Source organism: Entelurus aequoreus, linkage group LG19, assembly GCF_033978785.1.
Source record: "Entelurus aequoreus isolate RoL-2023_Sb linkage group LG19, RoL_Eaeq_v1.1, whole genome shotgun sequence".
Classification (NCBI taxonomy): Eukaryota; Metazoa; Chordata; class Actinopteri; order Syngnathiformes; family Syngnathidae; genus Entelurus; species Entelurus aequoreus.
Genome location: NC_084749.1, coordinates 47,153,193 through 47,170,055, shown reverse-complemented (window position 1 = coordinate 47,170,055; position 16,863 = coordinate 47,153,193). Strand labels below are relative to the sequence as shown.

Below are 16,863 nucleotides of genomic sequence, written 5' to 3'. Positions count from 1 at the left end.
TACATCCCTGGAGAGATCTATCCGACCTGATGGAACTACCACAGGTGCTGCAAAGAAGAATGGGCGTAACTGCCCAAAGATAGTTGTGCCAAGTTTGAGGCATCGTATTCAAAAGGACTTGAGGCTGCAATTACTACCAAAGGTGCATCAACAACATATTGAGAAAAGGCTGTGAATACATTTGTACATGTGATTTCTTAGTTTATTTTCAAGATATTTCAAAACGTTCTAAAAAAAAAAACGTTTTCACGTTGTCATTATGGGTATTGTGTGGAGAATTTTGAAGACAAAAAATAATTGTAATCCATTTTGGATTAAGGCTGCTACATAACGTGGAAAAAGTGATGCACTGTATATGCATGGTCTGGTAACAGGATAAATAAAGCTGGTGGCTGCTGTCTAAGACCATGTCTACACTAAGCCGGTAACCTCAAACTCTAGGCCCGGGGGCCAGATCTGGCCCGCAAACACCTGCAAATGACATGTGACAATAAAGTACTTAATATGTTCTCACTAAATGTAATAGATGTTTTCCATTTTGACAGAAAAAATATATGTACTGATTGAAATTGCATGCCTTTTTAAACTTTAAGAGTATCCAATATTGCAACAAATATTACAGTATAATATCACACTTTCCAAACATGTTTTTGTCTAAATAAAAATAAAAAATACTTAATTTTACAGCAAAATACCCATCAAACTAATAAAAATGACAATACATTTTACAGTGTTCCTTACAGTATATTAAATAATTGAAAAAAACGACTGCTGTTTTTTGCCTTAAAATCCTGTTGACTGTAAAATCTACAGTTGTTTTTAACGGTGTATTACTGTAAATGGAAAGACGGTACATTTGTTTTTACGGTAGAAAAACTGGCAGCGAAGTTGCCAGAATAAAAAAAAGAACTGGTACTGTTTTTCAATTAACAATATAATGTTGTAAAAACCAATGTCAATTTAAAATAGTAAAATTCTGGCAACTAAGCTGGCAGCTTTTTCCGTAAAAACCCACCCCTAAACATCTCAGACGGCAAGAGAACTTTCGAATGTGATTCTACTTAAAACCAAAAAACTTTGTCCCTTACTCCCGTGGATGTGATAAAAAAGGTAGTGTGCGCTTTGTATTACCTGGCCGTCGAGTGAAGACTACAGAAAACATCCAATGCATTTGGACTGGCAAAGCAGACTGTATCAGTTATTGTCCGCCACGTATGTCGCGGACTCAACGTCTAAGTCCAGAGTATATAAAGTCACCAAAAAGGAATGGACAATGAAGTTGAAGGCAAAAGAATGAGTGCCCTCACCAGATATCTAGATCCCTAGATTGATTGTTGTCAAATGTTCTTTGTCACATTGTATACTTTTACATATCCATTAAAGATTTGATTAATTTATGATGTCTCAGGTGTGATTCACTACAATAGGGCCCCACAGCACACTGGATTCCAGTTCATTGAAATACCACAACACTGGATATTGTTCAGATAAGTTCAATTTAATTTAACAACTTGTACACAAAGCCACACTGGAGGTGACTATGACGTGCACATTTTCTGCGCATGCGTACTAGGTCGCGTTGCGCGGGTGGACGGAGGGGGGGGGGGGGGGGGGGGTCTTAAACGACCATTGTGTGTGTGGACAAGGATAAGGTTAGGTGGGATTTACCCTGGATAACCTTAGTGTAGAAGGGGCCTAAAGCAGTCTCTGCATCACACCTATCAAGAGAGACATTTCCCTGGCTTTTTTCGCCTCCAAAAACCGAACTGTTACCGGTACTTGATGTTTGGGTCTGATGGCATTGAGAGGAAGGCCACACTTGCAAAGTGGACTTCAAACAGTCTGACTCACAGTGGCTTCCATGCTCTTTTAGAACCTAGAAGCTGCTTAAAAAGCAATCTTCCACACATGCTGGGCCAGAAGGGAGAACACATCTTCTAAATTCAAGAGAAATGTTGAAACTCTCCCAGGTGAACAAGAAATATCATCACCTTTGACTTAAGGTTTCAGCACACTTGCACCTTGGAGGGACTCACTGCAAGTTGTAATAATATGACATACTGTCAGTTACCATGGGGTGAGGGGGCTTAAATGGGACTGAATTAAATACATCTTTAAACAAATACTTGTACATACATAAAGTAAAACTATAATTGGCATGTTAATGCATAAATGTGTTGTTTCAATGTTATTTTATTAATCAATCCAACAAAATAATATACAATAATACCATAATAATACAATTCCAATTCCAAAACCAAACCCCTTCTAGCAACATTCAGAATAGCAATCAACAGAGCAATTGAGCGGACACACACACATGACACAAAACAATCCAAAAGTAGTTCAACAAAAATGAATAATATCAACAACAGTATCCATATTGATAAGAATTCTGCTAAGAAATCCCTCATTGATTTGTCTAACGTCTAATTATTTGATTAAATATTGATTTCATGATTTACTAATTTCATGACCCTGTGTGCCAGCGCTTCATGGCGGCTAAGGTAAACATACTCCTACTTTTTCGGGAGTTGGTGTTAGATATTTTAAATCTTGCTAAGTAGTTGGAAACAAGACATACTGACACAGAGTAAAGTAGAGGAATTTATTGAAGTTGTCGGAGTTATTTCCGCACTATCAGACCAAGATATTGACCAGTACTCCTCCGCTTTTCTGGTCGACAAGTGGAAGTAACCAATCAGGTGTTAGAATCTGCCCACTGATTTTAGAAGCTGAGCCTGGCAGATAAAAGTCATGAAGCACATGTTCATGAAATAATTAAATCAAGAAACAAGTTGAGAAAAAATTGGTGAAGCCATTAAAACATTTAAATAATTAACTGATTAAATAATGAGTGACCCATTAAATAAAAGCTGTGTACCATATTTCATTCCATATTCTAACTATGGAAGTATGGTGGCAAAATGATTTGCACATGTTTATCCTAAAATGTGCGTCTGTGATCTAATCTGTGTGTCGGTATCTCATTTAGTGTTGGTCCGGATGATTTGTCTGTGGGTAAAACTAAATCGGTCTGTCCGTATTTCCTCAATTGGCTGTCTTTAAACTCTTGACTTTTTGTTAGTTTCTGACATTTTAAGAGTTGTGTGTCAGTATTCAGAGGTATGTATGTGGTAACTGTACAGCAGTGGTTAACCTGGGTTCGATCGAACCCTAGGGGTTCGGCAGAGCCTCCGCCGCGGAGGTCACACACCTGACTCATGTAAATAAAAACGTTTCCCTATCGGCGTATTATGGATACGTCCTGGGCATGACGTTAAAGTGCATCCGGCAGTGGAGGATCCTCTATGGGGTCTTGGGGCACTAGGAGGTTAACCCCTTTACTACTGTTACCCCAGGTGGCCCTTGGCAAACGCCTAGTACCTGACTGCCCCCTAGCCAGGGATACAGTGAAGACCTCAACGTCTTGGGACTCCATGCCACTGGACCCTGACCCGATTCTGTCAAGGATCGTGTGGTGACTGTCTGTGCACCAGTCTCCCCACGTAAAACAAAGTCACGCACAGGCATCCTCCATAAAGGGATACACCCCTACCAGGATTGTCATACTCGTTCGAGTGACCGCCGATGATGATGATTATGGATATGGCAACAGCCAAAGTCACACTGATTTGCAGGTGTGTAATTTGTTGTGAGTTCATGCACTGTGTTGGTTTTGTTCTTTGAACGAGGTGATGTTCATGCACGGTTCATTTTGTGCGCCAGTAAAAAAAACATATAGCTTTGTCTTGAATTTGAAAAAAAACAAAACATTTTATTTCTCACTAAAGAAGGGTTCGGTGAATGCGCATTTGAAACTGGTGGGGTTCGGTACCTCCAACAAGGTTAAGAACCACTGCTGTACAGCAATCTGCCACAATCACCCTATCACAAGAACCCATGCCCCCTGACGGAAGAAACATGACCATTTTGGCCCCTGTATGTCATGACATAACTGATAACTCATTTGAGTACAAAATACTTCGGACAACTACCACTAAAACCTGAACTTTTATTTACATAAAGTAAAAGAAAGTCAATTGTACTTGTTTTTGGCTTCAACAGCAACACAAGTGAGAGTGGATGCAAGGCGCTGACGAGTGGCGAGTATGGGGAAAGGCAAGGTGAACTTACAGACAGGCAACTCTTCGAATCGCTGCACGGACATTGAACTCTGACATGGCGGGAGTGTCGCAAAAGTCAGGTGTAAAAATCGGGCACAATCGATCACACAAATCTGATTACAGACGGACACATTTTTTATATGCACATACTCATACAACTCTGAGCACAAATTGCTTTACACACCTCATAATACAGACAACTGACGGCAGAAACGAGCAAAAAGTCACATGTAAAAAAGACAGCCAATCGAGGAAATGTTTTGTTTTTTTAACACGGACAAATCATACAGGCACACGCTGATGTTCACACACACCCACACTCTTGCATTTGTTACCTTCTTTAGAGCTCTGAAAAATGCCTACCTCAGGGATAAAAGTTGATATAACCAAGGGCCCGCTTTTATTTTATTTCATTAAAGATCGGTAAGTTCCATTTCTCCATCAGTTTGGGGGTAATGGCAGCGCTACAAGAAAGCAGATGCACAAACTTCAAATACCATACGATGTGGATGAAGTATGTAAAAACACTGGCACCTTTGGACCAACATTTTTATTGTCTCGTTTTTTTTGTTGCGTATTGTTTGTTAATCTGTTTTTTACTGTAGCACGGGCCAAGTATGTGACAGAAATAAAGTGTGATGACCATAAAGATTTTTCAAAAAAACATTTAGATAAGACTTTTACATACATTTTTTTAAGTACAGTCGCTCTAAAAAAATAAGACACAAAATGTTTAAAAAACATTAACAGTTGAGTTGTATTAAATCGATGCACAATGGTGAGTCTGATGTCCCTTTCCAAAACTGTCCTGAATATGTTTTACACCCCTTGTGAAAAGCACATCCAATAATTTCTTTTGTACTTTGATAAGTCAAAATGTCAGTTCGTGTGGCATTCAGCATATTTTTTCAGGCACATCCCTGCTTTTGGGACCTGGCTTCTAAATGTTTATTTACTGTTTCCGCAGCAGTTTATCTGTAAAACAATTACAGCCCTCTCTTCCAGGGTGTAAGCAACACATGAACAAAGGCATATTTAAAAGAAGAAAAAAAAAAGAAGACTTATTTCCATTTCAAATGTACACAACATTTAAACTTTCCAAATGGAACTCATGATCTGTCGTTTACTTTTTTGGTCTAACGCCTTTATCCTTCTCAAACTTGGCAATTTGGTTGAAGATGTCCAGCAAATTTGCAGGAAGGTCTTTTTTGGCCTTTCCCCCTGGTACCAAGATCTCTCCACCCTGCTCAGCTGTACCTGACCTGCTTTCATCTACCTTCTCCTCCTTGGCTTTTTCATTACTACGACACTTATCTTTCCAAGTTTCCTCTTTTTCCCAGCCTCGGGTTTCATACGTTTCGCTTCCCAAGGAGCTCCTCCGAGAAAAATCTTTACTTTGACCGAAGTGTCCTGAATGTTCTGCATCCGTAGGTTTCCTCGAGTACGAGGACTCCGATGACGAGCAAGATATTTTGCGCTTCCTCTCATCTAAGCTTCTCCTCCTTTTATCCTCATTTCCTCTCTCCATGCTCCTATGACTACTATCTCTACTCTTAGATCTTTCTGGACTTCCACTGCTACTCTTCCTCGTCCTGGAGCTGCTTTCTACTTTAACCTTATTGTTACTTCCTGAATGAGATGGACACTCAGACTCTTCATCTTCTGAGGTTCCTGACAAAGAGTATAAACAGATCCTTGGGCCATTATCAGCTTTGCCCTTCCTACTTGCCTCTCCCTCCTCCTCTTCTTCCATTACTCCAAAACCTTGGCCTCCCTTCTGGTTGAGAAAGGTGGCAGAGGTGTTAGGAGGTTCCGGGTACCACTCCAACTCCTCATCCTCCTCTTTCTCCTGCCTCTTTTTCACACATTTACCCTCTTCACTCCTCCTGTTGCTCTCTCTTGAAGAGAGCCTGCGATGGCGCTTGCCTTCCCGCTGCGACCTCCTTTTCTTCTTTTTCTTCTTTTTGGACCTCCTGTGATCGGACGAGGACGATGAAGTGGAGGAGTCCCTAGAGGAAGGGGATGTTGACGAGGAAGAGGTCGATCTCTTCCGTTTTCGTTTCATCCTAGCAAAAACAAACATGCTGAGAATTTTATCTGTTCAAACTACTTTTCACTGAATCGTGCAATGATCACCGTTTTTTTTTTTGAAGATTGACAGAAATAACTCACCTCTTGTCCTCTTTTAAGATCTTACGCAATTTCTCAGCACTGCTTTGACTGCTCTTAGCTTTGTCTGCCGCCTCTTTAGTGAGCGCCTCTTCCCGAAGGCGAATCGAATTCTTTACAGCCACGAGGCGAAATAATTTCATCACACCAAGGGTGCGCCAGAGTCCAGAAATATGCAAAATTCCCATGACCCATCACATGCAACAATGACCGCAGAGATGGCATTCAGTCAAATGATCATTCAGTTGTTATGTAGAGGGGATGGAATTGTAAAGAAGAGGGTTTGAAAAGGAGTGATCGCAAATCAAACACGATTGTGACGATGTTAGTTGCAATTATGTATTCACCAAAGAAAAAGTGGGAGGATACCAAAAAGTTGGCATACATGTAGAGACAGAGGTTAAACATAAGCAGAGAAAAACGTGTTCCGAGGTAATACAGACGGGTTACCGTATGCCGGTCATGGACGAGGGATGCAAGAGTGTGCAGTAGAAGGAGTCGTCAATTTCCAGCGTTATTATCCCACCGCGAGGCAGGTGACAAAAGGCCGTGTCAGTCAGAAGGTCAAGTCCCAGGGTCACACATGTGCACACACCATAAAAAATAAATACAAAAAAACACTCATCAGTATTACTGTACAAACCACTTGAGCACATAGAGAAGAACAATGATTTTGTAGAAGTGACATATTCACTCATATCACTATTCCCCATGGGAAAGGCGTAATTACACGGACACAGCGGCACCTCCACGTACAAGTACCTAAAATTACGAGTACGGTGCATTTGGAAAGTAGTCACAGAGCTTCACTTTTTCCACATTTTGTTATGTTACAGCTAAGGGTGTAACGGTACGTGGATTTGTATTGAACCGTTTCGGTACGGGGGGTTCGGTTCGGAACGGAGGTGCACCGAACAGGTTTCTACACTGTGACGTCACATTATCAGGTAATGAGAAGGGGCCTTTATTTTGAAGGCGAGTTGCTCCCTCTTCTAGTTTCCGGTAGTCTCCGCGCGACATTCAGACGCTCACTTGTTTACACACGAGGCGGATTTATGTGTTTCAGCGTTTCAAGTTTGTTGTTTCTTCCCACAAAGTGCCTTGGAAACGTTGTCTGTAAGTCCTGTGTCTGTTTTATGAGTAACATGAAGACGTTGTGTGCGCATGTAAATGTAGAAATAGTACTATGCGACGATAGCTTGTTCTCCTCTTTTAACTTGTTGCTACTTAGCTTCTTTGCTGCTAGCTCACTCCTCTAAGGCAGTGGTTCTCAAATGCGGGTACGCGTACCCCTTGGGGTACTTGAAGGTATGCCAAGGGGTACCTGAGATTTTTTTTAAATATTCTAAAAATAGCAACAATTCAAAAATCCTTTATAAATATATTTATTGAATAATACTTCAACAAAATATGAATGTAAGTTCATAAACTGAACATCAAATCAAGTAGGCTATTCCATTCATTACCATAAACCCAGAGTTTCCCCCATGCCATGATGGTTTGACCCTCACTAAAATGTCTGTCAAAAAGAACTGTGAAAAGAAATGCAACAATGCAATATTCAATGTTGACAGCTAGAATTTTTGTGGACATGTTCCATAAATATTGATGTTAAAGATTTATTTTTTATTTTAGTTCATCAATCCAGATGGATCTCTATTACAATCCCCAAAGAGGGCACTTTAAGTTGATGATTACTTCTGTGTAAAAATCTTTATTTATAATTGAATCACTTGTTTATTTTTCAACAAGTTTTTAGTTTCTTTTATATCTTTTTTTCCAAATAGTTCAAGAAAGACCACTACAAATGAGCAATAATTTGCACTCTTATACAATTTAATAAATCAGAAACTGATGACATAGTGCTGTATTTTACTTCTTTATCTCTTTTTTTCAACCAAAAATGCTTTGCTCTGATTAGGGGGTACTTGAATTAAAAAAATGTTCACAGGGGGTACATCACTGAAAAAAGGTTGAGAACCACTGCTCTAAGGGAGGGTGCAATGTTTGTGTCTCTCCTCTTCAGTATATAATGTATATTATCCTTTGTTGTTTGCAACCATTCCATATATAAATCTTATTTATGTGTGGCTTTGAGTGTTTCATGGGCTATGTACGGCTATTTACATACCTTTATGAGCACTGTTTACATGCTATTGTATGGGCTGTGTGTGTGTATGTGTGAAAACATGTTATGCAGCAAACATTTATAGAAATGTACACTGCAAAAAGTCAGTGTTCAAAAACAAGAAAAAAAAATACTAAAATGAGGGGTATTTTATTTGCCAATAGAACAAGAAAATTTGGCTTGTCAAGACTTTCCAAAACAAGTAAAATTAGCTAACCTCAATGAACCCAAAATACAAAAATACACAAAATATACATTTTTCTCGGTATAAAAAAAATTGATTTTCTTAAATTAAGTAAGTGCTAGTGCCATTATCTTGACATGATGATATGCATACATAATGATTTTTTTTCATGCTTGAAGTAACGAATTATTACTTTAAAAAAGTAGTTTTATACTTGTGAGTGCTGATGACACAGCTTTGTATCAGTTGATATTCTAGTTTCGAGCAATATAGGTCATAAAATCTCAGCTACAAGCTGTAATATCTTACTGAGAACATTTAGGACCAAAACCCTTAAAACAAGTAAAACACTCTAACATAAAATCTGCTTAGTGAGAAGAATTATCTTATCAGATAGAAAATAAGCAAATATCACCCTTATTTGAGATATTTAATCTTACTTAGATTTCAGTTTTTGCAGTGTCGTTACTTAGTAGTGTTTATTTGACATATATTTTGTGTCTCTTTATACAGTTTTACAAATAAATAAAGAAGACAAGGTAACAAAAACAATCACACACAGAGCTATTTTAAAGCAATGTTAAAAGGATAAAGCCATTGTTTACAAATTTTGGTAAATAAATAACCAGAAAATGTATATTTTGTTGTTTTCTTACTGTACCGAAAATGAACCGAACTGTGACCTCTAAACCGAAGTACGTACCGAACCGACATTTTTGTGTACCGTTACACCCTTAGTTACAGCCTTGTTCCAAAATTGAATAAACTATTTTTTGTTCTCAAAATTCTACAGACAATACACCTTAATGAAAGTGTTAATTACATTTTAGCAAATTTATTAAAAATAGAATACTAAAAAAAATCACACAGGCTTTTTTCTCTAAATACTATGTGGATGCACCTCTGGCAGCCACAGCCTCAAGTGAGCTAGGCACACCTACAGTGGGTACGGAAAGTATTCAGACGCCTTTAAATTGTTCACTCTTTGTTTCATTGCAGCCATTTGCTAAAATCCAAAAAGGTATTTTTATTTCTCATTAATGGACACTCAGCAACCCATTTTGACAGAATAAAAACAGAAATGTAATTTTTTTTTACACATTTATTAAAAATTTACAAAAGTATTCACAGCCTTTTTTCTCAATATGTTGTTAATGCACCTTCGGCAGCCATTACAGCCTCAAGTTTTTTTTTTAATACAATGCCATAAACTTGGCACACCTATCTTTGGGCAGTTTCGCCAATTCCTCTTTGCACCTCTGCGGTGGTGATGTACAGAACTGAGGCGCGTATGATGTTGAGTGTGTCAAAAAGCACACACTAAGTGCATACAATCAGAAACAGCATGGGGAAGGAAAATTACAAAAACCGTCAATTCTACTGGTTCATAAAGAGGGTGCATGAAGCGTAACATGGAGGTATTTGGGCTTGAAAATTATCGATAAAAGGGACGCTTTAAACACCAAAGTGCCGCGCAGCAAGGCGGTGCTTTAAAACATGCCTCGCCAAAGGTAGCAACTGACAAAGTGCCGCCTTTTCAAAATACCTTTGCTTCAAACTTAGCCAAACTATTAAATAACAAGCAGTCAGATCTGTACAAGGAGTTTAAAGGCCTACTGAAATGAAATGTTCTTATTTAAACGGGGATAGCGGATCCATTCTGTGTCATACTTGATCATTGCGCGATATTGCCATATTTTTGCTGAAAGGATTTAGTAGAGAACATAGACGATAAAGTTCGCAACTTTTGGTCGCTGATAAAAAAAAGCCTTGCCTGTACCGGAAGTAGCGTGACGTCGCAGGTTGAAGGGCTCCTCACATTTCCCCATTGTTTACACCAGCAGCGAGAGCGATTCGGACAGAGAAAGCGACGATTACCCCATTCATTTGAGCCAGGATGAAACATTTGTGGATGAGGAACGTCAGAGTGAAGGACTAGAGTGCAGTGCAGGACTTTCTTTTTTCACTCTGACCGTAACTTAGGTACAAGCTGGCTCATTGGATTCCCCACTTTCTCCTTTTTCTATTGTGGATCACGCATTTGTATTTTAAACCACCTCGGATACTATATCCTCTTGAAAATGAGAGTCGAGAACGCGAAATGGACATTCACAGTGACTTTTATCTCCACGACAATACATTGGTGAAGCACTTTAGCTACGGAGCTAACGTGATAGCATCGGGTTTAACTGCAGATAGAAACAAAATAAATAAGCCCCTGACTGGAAGGATGGACAGACGATCAACTATACTATTAAACCCTGGACCTGTAACTACACGGTTAATGCTTTCCAGCCTGGCGGATCTTAACAATGCTGTTGCTAACGACGCCATTGAAGCTAACTTAGCTACGGGAACTCACAGAGTTATGCTAAAAACATTAGCGATCCACCTACGCCAGCCCTCATCTGCTCATCAACACCCGTGCTCACCTGCATTCCAGCGATCGACGGCGCGACGAAGGACTTCACCCAATCATCGATGCGGTCGGCAGCTAGCGTCGGATAGTACGTCTGCTATCCAACTCAATATCCAACTCAAAGTCCTCCTGGTTGTGTTGCTGCAGCCAGCCGCTAATAAACCGATCCCACCTACAGCTTTCTTCTTTGCAGTCTCCATTGTTCATTAAACAAATTGCAAAAGATTCACAAACACAGGTATCCAGAATACTGTGGAATTTTGCGATGAAAACAGAGCTGTTTGTATTGGGATACAATGTGTCCCAATACTTCCGCTTCAACCATTGACGTCACGCGCAAACGTCATCATATCTAGACGTTTTCAACCGGAAGTTTCCCGGGAAATTTAAAATTGCACTTTATAAGTTAACCCGGCCGTATTGGCATGTGTTGCAATGTTAAGATTTCATCATTGATATATAAACTATCAGACTGCGTGGTCGGTAGTAGTGGGTTTCAGTAGGCCTTTAAAGAGTGACAGGTAATGTAGTTAACTAGCTCCCCTGCTGTGCACATACACACACTGTACGTAGACAAACACACACCTGGATGGCTTGGTGCCAATTATTAGCGCAGTCCAAACCGCCTAACGTAAACTATGCAAGTGAAATGACTGAAGTTTGTTACAAATTCCTACAATTTGTGTTTTAGCTTTAACAATGTGTGTTTTACCTGCTACATGGCTTATCTGTGTACTTTTAGCCATAGTATTATTAGAATTTACTAATGATTGTATTTGTCTTAAAGCACAGACAAGAGTGGCGACCATAAATCATGAAGCATTTATTACAATTTCAATAAAGCTTTTTATTCTAGTCCAACCTAAATCTAGAATATAGAAGGCTATATATAATATATACACTTGTAAATTGTTCGAGTGCAATACATCTTAAAAAACACATATAACCACATGTTACACATAAAGCACTCAATATATTGAGGCTCACACACCTGTATGGTCTCTGTGATCTTGTTCAAGGCTTCCTGGGCCTCAGGGTTTGCATCATCCAGTGAAAGTGCTCTTCGGTACACCCCTTCTGCTGTTACTAGTTTCTCCTGTTCCTCCAGTCTAAAATGGAAGACTTCAAAGTTATAAAAGTAATTGGAAACTACCAACAAATTGGTAATTAACAGGGAACTCTGACTGATTTGGCAGCACAAACAATCGTTTTGGTAGTTGGCCAATTAAAATGCATTTCAAAGAGACTAAAAACATTGTTAGCAATCTGGTGACAAGACTTGGCAAGTAACCAAGTTACACAATTAGAAAAGTTCACAATGTTTTTAAAGTTCCGCTCATGAACCGTAGAGGAGACTAGTTCACAGGAGGTGATGAGGGCATGTATGATGAGTTCTGCAGTATGGAAGGAAATGGACGACTTTCTTAAGGTAAAAGAAGTACGGTATTAAGCATGTTGGACATGAGAGCCAGGCAATGCAACTGTCTAAATTATTTGGTGGTCCCTTTTTCAGAAAGCTGAGAGGACTGTGGGGTCCGGACTTTTTATTTTTACTCTTATTTGTATTGCGGAGAACCAGCATCCTCTACAGTAGACATTTGATTTTGGTCCATTTATTTTGTCAGTTACAGGAGTGGTCTGCTGTTTGAAGGACCTTCTACAAAAAAGCTACCGTATTTTTCGGAGTATAAGTCGCACAGGCCGAAAATGCATAATAAAGAAGGAAATAAAACATATATAAGTCGCACTGGAGTATAAGTCGCATTTTTTGAGAAATTTGATAAAAAATTTGAAAGGCAATTTAAAATAAATAAAGAATAGTGAACAACAGGCTGAATAAGTGTACGTTATATGAGGCATAAATAACCAACTGAGAACGTGCCTGGTATGTTAACGTAACATATTACGGTAAGAGTCATTCAAATAACTATAACATATAGAACATGCTATACATTTACCAAACAATCTGTCACTCCTAATCGCTAAATTCCATGAACTATTATACGTCTAGTCTCTTACATGAATGAGCTAAATAATATTATTTGATATTTTACGGTAATGTGTTAATAATTTCACACATAAGTCGCTCCTGAGTATAAGTCGCACCCCCGGCCAAACTATGAAAAAAACTGTGATTTATAGTCCGAAAAATACGGTAGTCAAAGATTATTTCTACGAAAGCACTTTAGTGTTTTTAAGAATATACTGCAAAAATGTGAGTCTCTCACAAGTTCTTTGAACTGAACTCGCAGGCTATCAGCTAAATAGTTCAAATTATGAAAAAGAGAGGAACCTATTTCGAAACTTGGCACACCTATTAGAATAATTAAATAAGTTGAGCACTGAGATAGGCTCCAGCGCCCCCCGCGACCCTGAAGGGAATAAGCGGTAGAAAATGGATGGATGGAACAAATGCCTAATGACTGCATCTGAAGTTAACAAGTTACAGAAACACCTTAGTTACATAAATCAAATTATACTAAGAAAAATGTTTTGCTTCTAATAAGGTCAGGACTTAACAGAGTGCCTTGAGGAACAGCCTCAGTTATGTAAATCAAAAGTCTGGACCACAGTGTCAATGAAAGGATCTGCAAAAGTGTTTACAGTGGCTCAAATTCCTCTATTCAACAGGAGCACTCATGTGTGTTTTAGGAATTTGCTCCAAAAATGTGGTAGGACTGGACGATTATGGCAAAAAATAATATGAACGATTATTTTGATCGATATTGTAGAGGCACATTGCTGATTGAACATTAATTAAGTCGTGAGTACACAGACTTTTGCGATGGTGGAACGAGATGGTCGCGCATACGGACAGACTTTCACACAAATAGGATTACAGTCAATAAAGGTGGATTGTTCCGTGGGGGATTTTACCAAGCATTGTTGCTTCTCTACGGTTTGCTACATACTAACAGACTATTCTGCCACATTTGATCGAGGAAATAATGCTAAGAGCTGATCACCGCGATGAAACTCAAATGAATCGCGATCAGCGATCATATCACCCAGCCCTACTTTCACCAAAATATTTCATTGTCTGGTAGTCTCATCTCAGTAGAAGTGCCATTTTAAATGGTGAAAAGTAATACTTTTTGACTACGCATTTTCCCTTTTCATTTACCAAATGATTATCACCAGTGAAAAGTTCAATACTACATATAAAATAAGATTTCTGGATTATATAGAGTGGTTTATAGTTATAAAATGTAAATAAATATTTGGTCAACTGTCACTGCCATCCCCAAAATGCAGCATGGCTTACTGTTTTCCTCTCTCAACCAGTGTCTGGCAGAGGTACTTCTTGGCATTGCGGTGATCTGGACAGGTCTTCAGGGCCAGTTCGAAGTCTGATATAGCCTTCAAAATGCTGCCTTTATTAGCATACCTGAAAACATAATTCAAAAAAAGCAACATAAGAATAAAATTAGCGCTGTCGAATAATACAATTTGTAATTAGGTTAATCACAGGGTTGCTATAGGTAAATTTTGATTAATTTCAACTAAATACCATTTACTTTTGAACTAGTGTATATTAATGGTGTTTCATTTTGCATGAACAAAGAGACTCAAGAAAAAAAAAGTGGTAAATGTGCACTTAATGTGTTTATTAAACACCTTTGACATTATGTTCACGTTAACAAAAAACATATCTACAATAATGTGGACCTGTTACTCCTTTTGTGTTATCAATTCTATTCATTTTAAGATGGAAGTGGTTTGAAAAAGAAAACTTATTCTTGCACATAACAAGACTTTCTGGTGATCAACTGTTCCATCGTGGTTTTTAGTATTCCCGTTACCTATCAAAAGGGCTAATGTGCTGTTTAGCGTCTTCCATATTGCTAGTTAGCTGTTGAAGATTCTCACTGCATATTTGCGCATGAGCGATGGCAACACTAATAGGATAAACCAAAAATGTTTAATCATATTTATATCGATAATGGATTAATTTGCATTAAAGCATACATTTTGACAGCCTAAATAAAATACAAAATACAAACAATCGTTTCCCCGTCAAACAGAAATTTTGCAAAGATTAAACAGCCCACAAATACACAAAGCTGATGAAAGATGATTTCAAATTTGACTCCCAATAAGAAATACAATATAAACATATGCTGTGTGTGTTTCACATTTATATAGAGCTTGGTAATGTTGTGATTTTATGTACAGTCAAGCCCAAAAAATGTACATACATACCCATTGCAAATTTTGACTTCCGAATTTTTTCTTCAAATGTAAATAAATGCTGAAAAATATTTAAACATGCTGGTTTAATAGTAGTAACTTTAAAGTGGTCATAATTTGATTTTTTCCTACATTTAAAACACTTCCTTGTGGTCTACATAATGTTTAATGGTGGTTCTTTGGTCAAAATGTTGCAGAGATTTTGATTTATTGACCATTTTCAAGCCGCTTTTTGACCGTCTCTTCAGGATTCGCCCTTTTGTTGGCGATTTTATTTACGTGCCTCCACTTCAACGGTTTTCTCCTCGTCAGCCATTGTGTAGTTGTTAGCGATTTCATATGGCAAGAGCGGAGGATGCATGCACATCTACAAGCCAGTGTAGTGTGTGCCCCACAACAAGACGGTAGAGGAAAAAAAACAACTTACTCACTACAGCATTGGACAACAATGGCGGAAAAAGGTCTTCATGTAAACAACTACCATATATAGACGTATCCGCTGACGTCAAAAGTCCTGGCAAATTTAAAACGGCTAGTTTGGAACAAGACCATTTTTTAAAAATAAATATCTCAATGCTGCTATGGTTTGAATTGACATTTTCGGCTTTTATAGTGATCCCAAATACACAAAAGCAATTGCCAACCGGCAAGAAAAGTGGGTATTTCAAAATTTTCCAGGGGTATCAATAATTTTAGGTTTGAATGTGGCTCAATGCAAGGCCTCTGTCTTGTATTCATGTCAAAAAGAGACAATATTTTAGATCTGGTATATTTCTAGGGAAGACAAACCCACAACAACACAAAGCGTCATTCCTTACTTCCTTAATGGCCAATAAAAGAGTGAACAAAAGTTTCTTGTAGTTACTAGGTTTGCCCACATTCCAGAAGGTTTTGGTCGATGTTACAATGTCAGACTGTTCAAATACTGATGGTTTTGAGACTATTACTTAACCCCAAAATGTCAGGTCCCTACACAGGTTTTTGTGGGATTGGGATTAAGATCTGGACACTGGCTAGGTACATGGCCTCATTCGTTGTACGATGGCCCCTAAATGCAGTGTACCCTTTGCAAAGAAGCAGTATCAAAGCAGAATGTTTCCATCTCCATGTTTGACAGCAGTAATGGTTTTGGGTTCATAATTAGCATTTCTCTGCCTCCATGTTCAACTGATGCCAAATAACTAAATGTTGGTTTTATCTGACCACATCACAATCTCCAGATCATTCCCAATGCTCTCTGGCAAACTTCACACGTGCCTGTTGTAGTGTCTTTTTCAGCATGGGAGAATCTCAATCCACTACAGATGTAAAAAGGTAACACACTCAGGGCCTGATCCACTAAGATCCAAATGATACATTCTACAAAACCAGTGAAGTTGGCAGGTTGTGTATATCATAAATAAAAACAGAATACAATGATTTGCAAATCCTTTTTTAGCCTATATTCAATTAAAAAGACTGCAAAGACATGATACTTAACATTCGAACATTCACAAACAAGGATGGGGCGAGGGTCACCAATTTGTGAACAAATGCGTGAGCAAATTGTCGAACAGTTTAAGAACAACATTTTTCAACGAGCTATTGCAAGGAATTTAGGGATTTCACCATCTACGGTCCGTAATATCAAAAGGTTCAGAGAATC

The 16,863-nt window shown here is 38.5% G+C and overlaps 1 protein-coding gene across 3 annotated transcripts in view; it reads right to left on the bottom strand.

The window, feature by feature from the left end:
- Window positions 1–2,162: 2,162 nt before the first annotated feature.
- The window catches only part of ttc14 (tetratricopeptide repeat domain 14), a 40,760-nt gene continuing 26,059 nt past the window's right edge, over window positions 2,163–16,863 (bottom strand). Inside the window, exons 9-12 of one of the 3 annotated variants that reach the window (XM_062028602.1) lie at window positions 14,293–14,415; window positions 12,019–12,136; window positions 6,300–6,409; window positions 2,163–6,193 (exon numbers count right to left, since the gene is read on the bottom strand). In XM_062028602.1, the coding sequence (XP_061884586.1) occupies window positions 5,251–6,193; window positions 6,300–6,409; window positions 12,019–12,136; window positions 14,293–14,415 (1,294 nt within the window). In that variant the 3' untranslated portion in view covers window positions 2,163–5,250. Of the gene's footprint in view, window positions 6,880–12,018; window positions 12,137–14,292; window positions 14,416–16,863 lie in introns of all 3 variants that reach the window. The other 2 variants (XR_009822066.1, XM_062028603.1) reach the window with 2 other exon arrangements.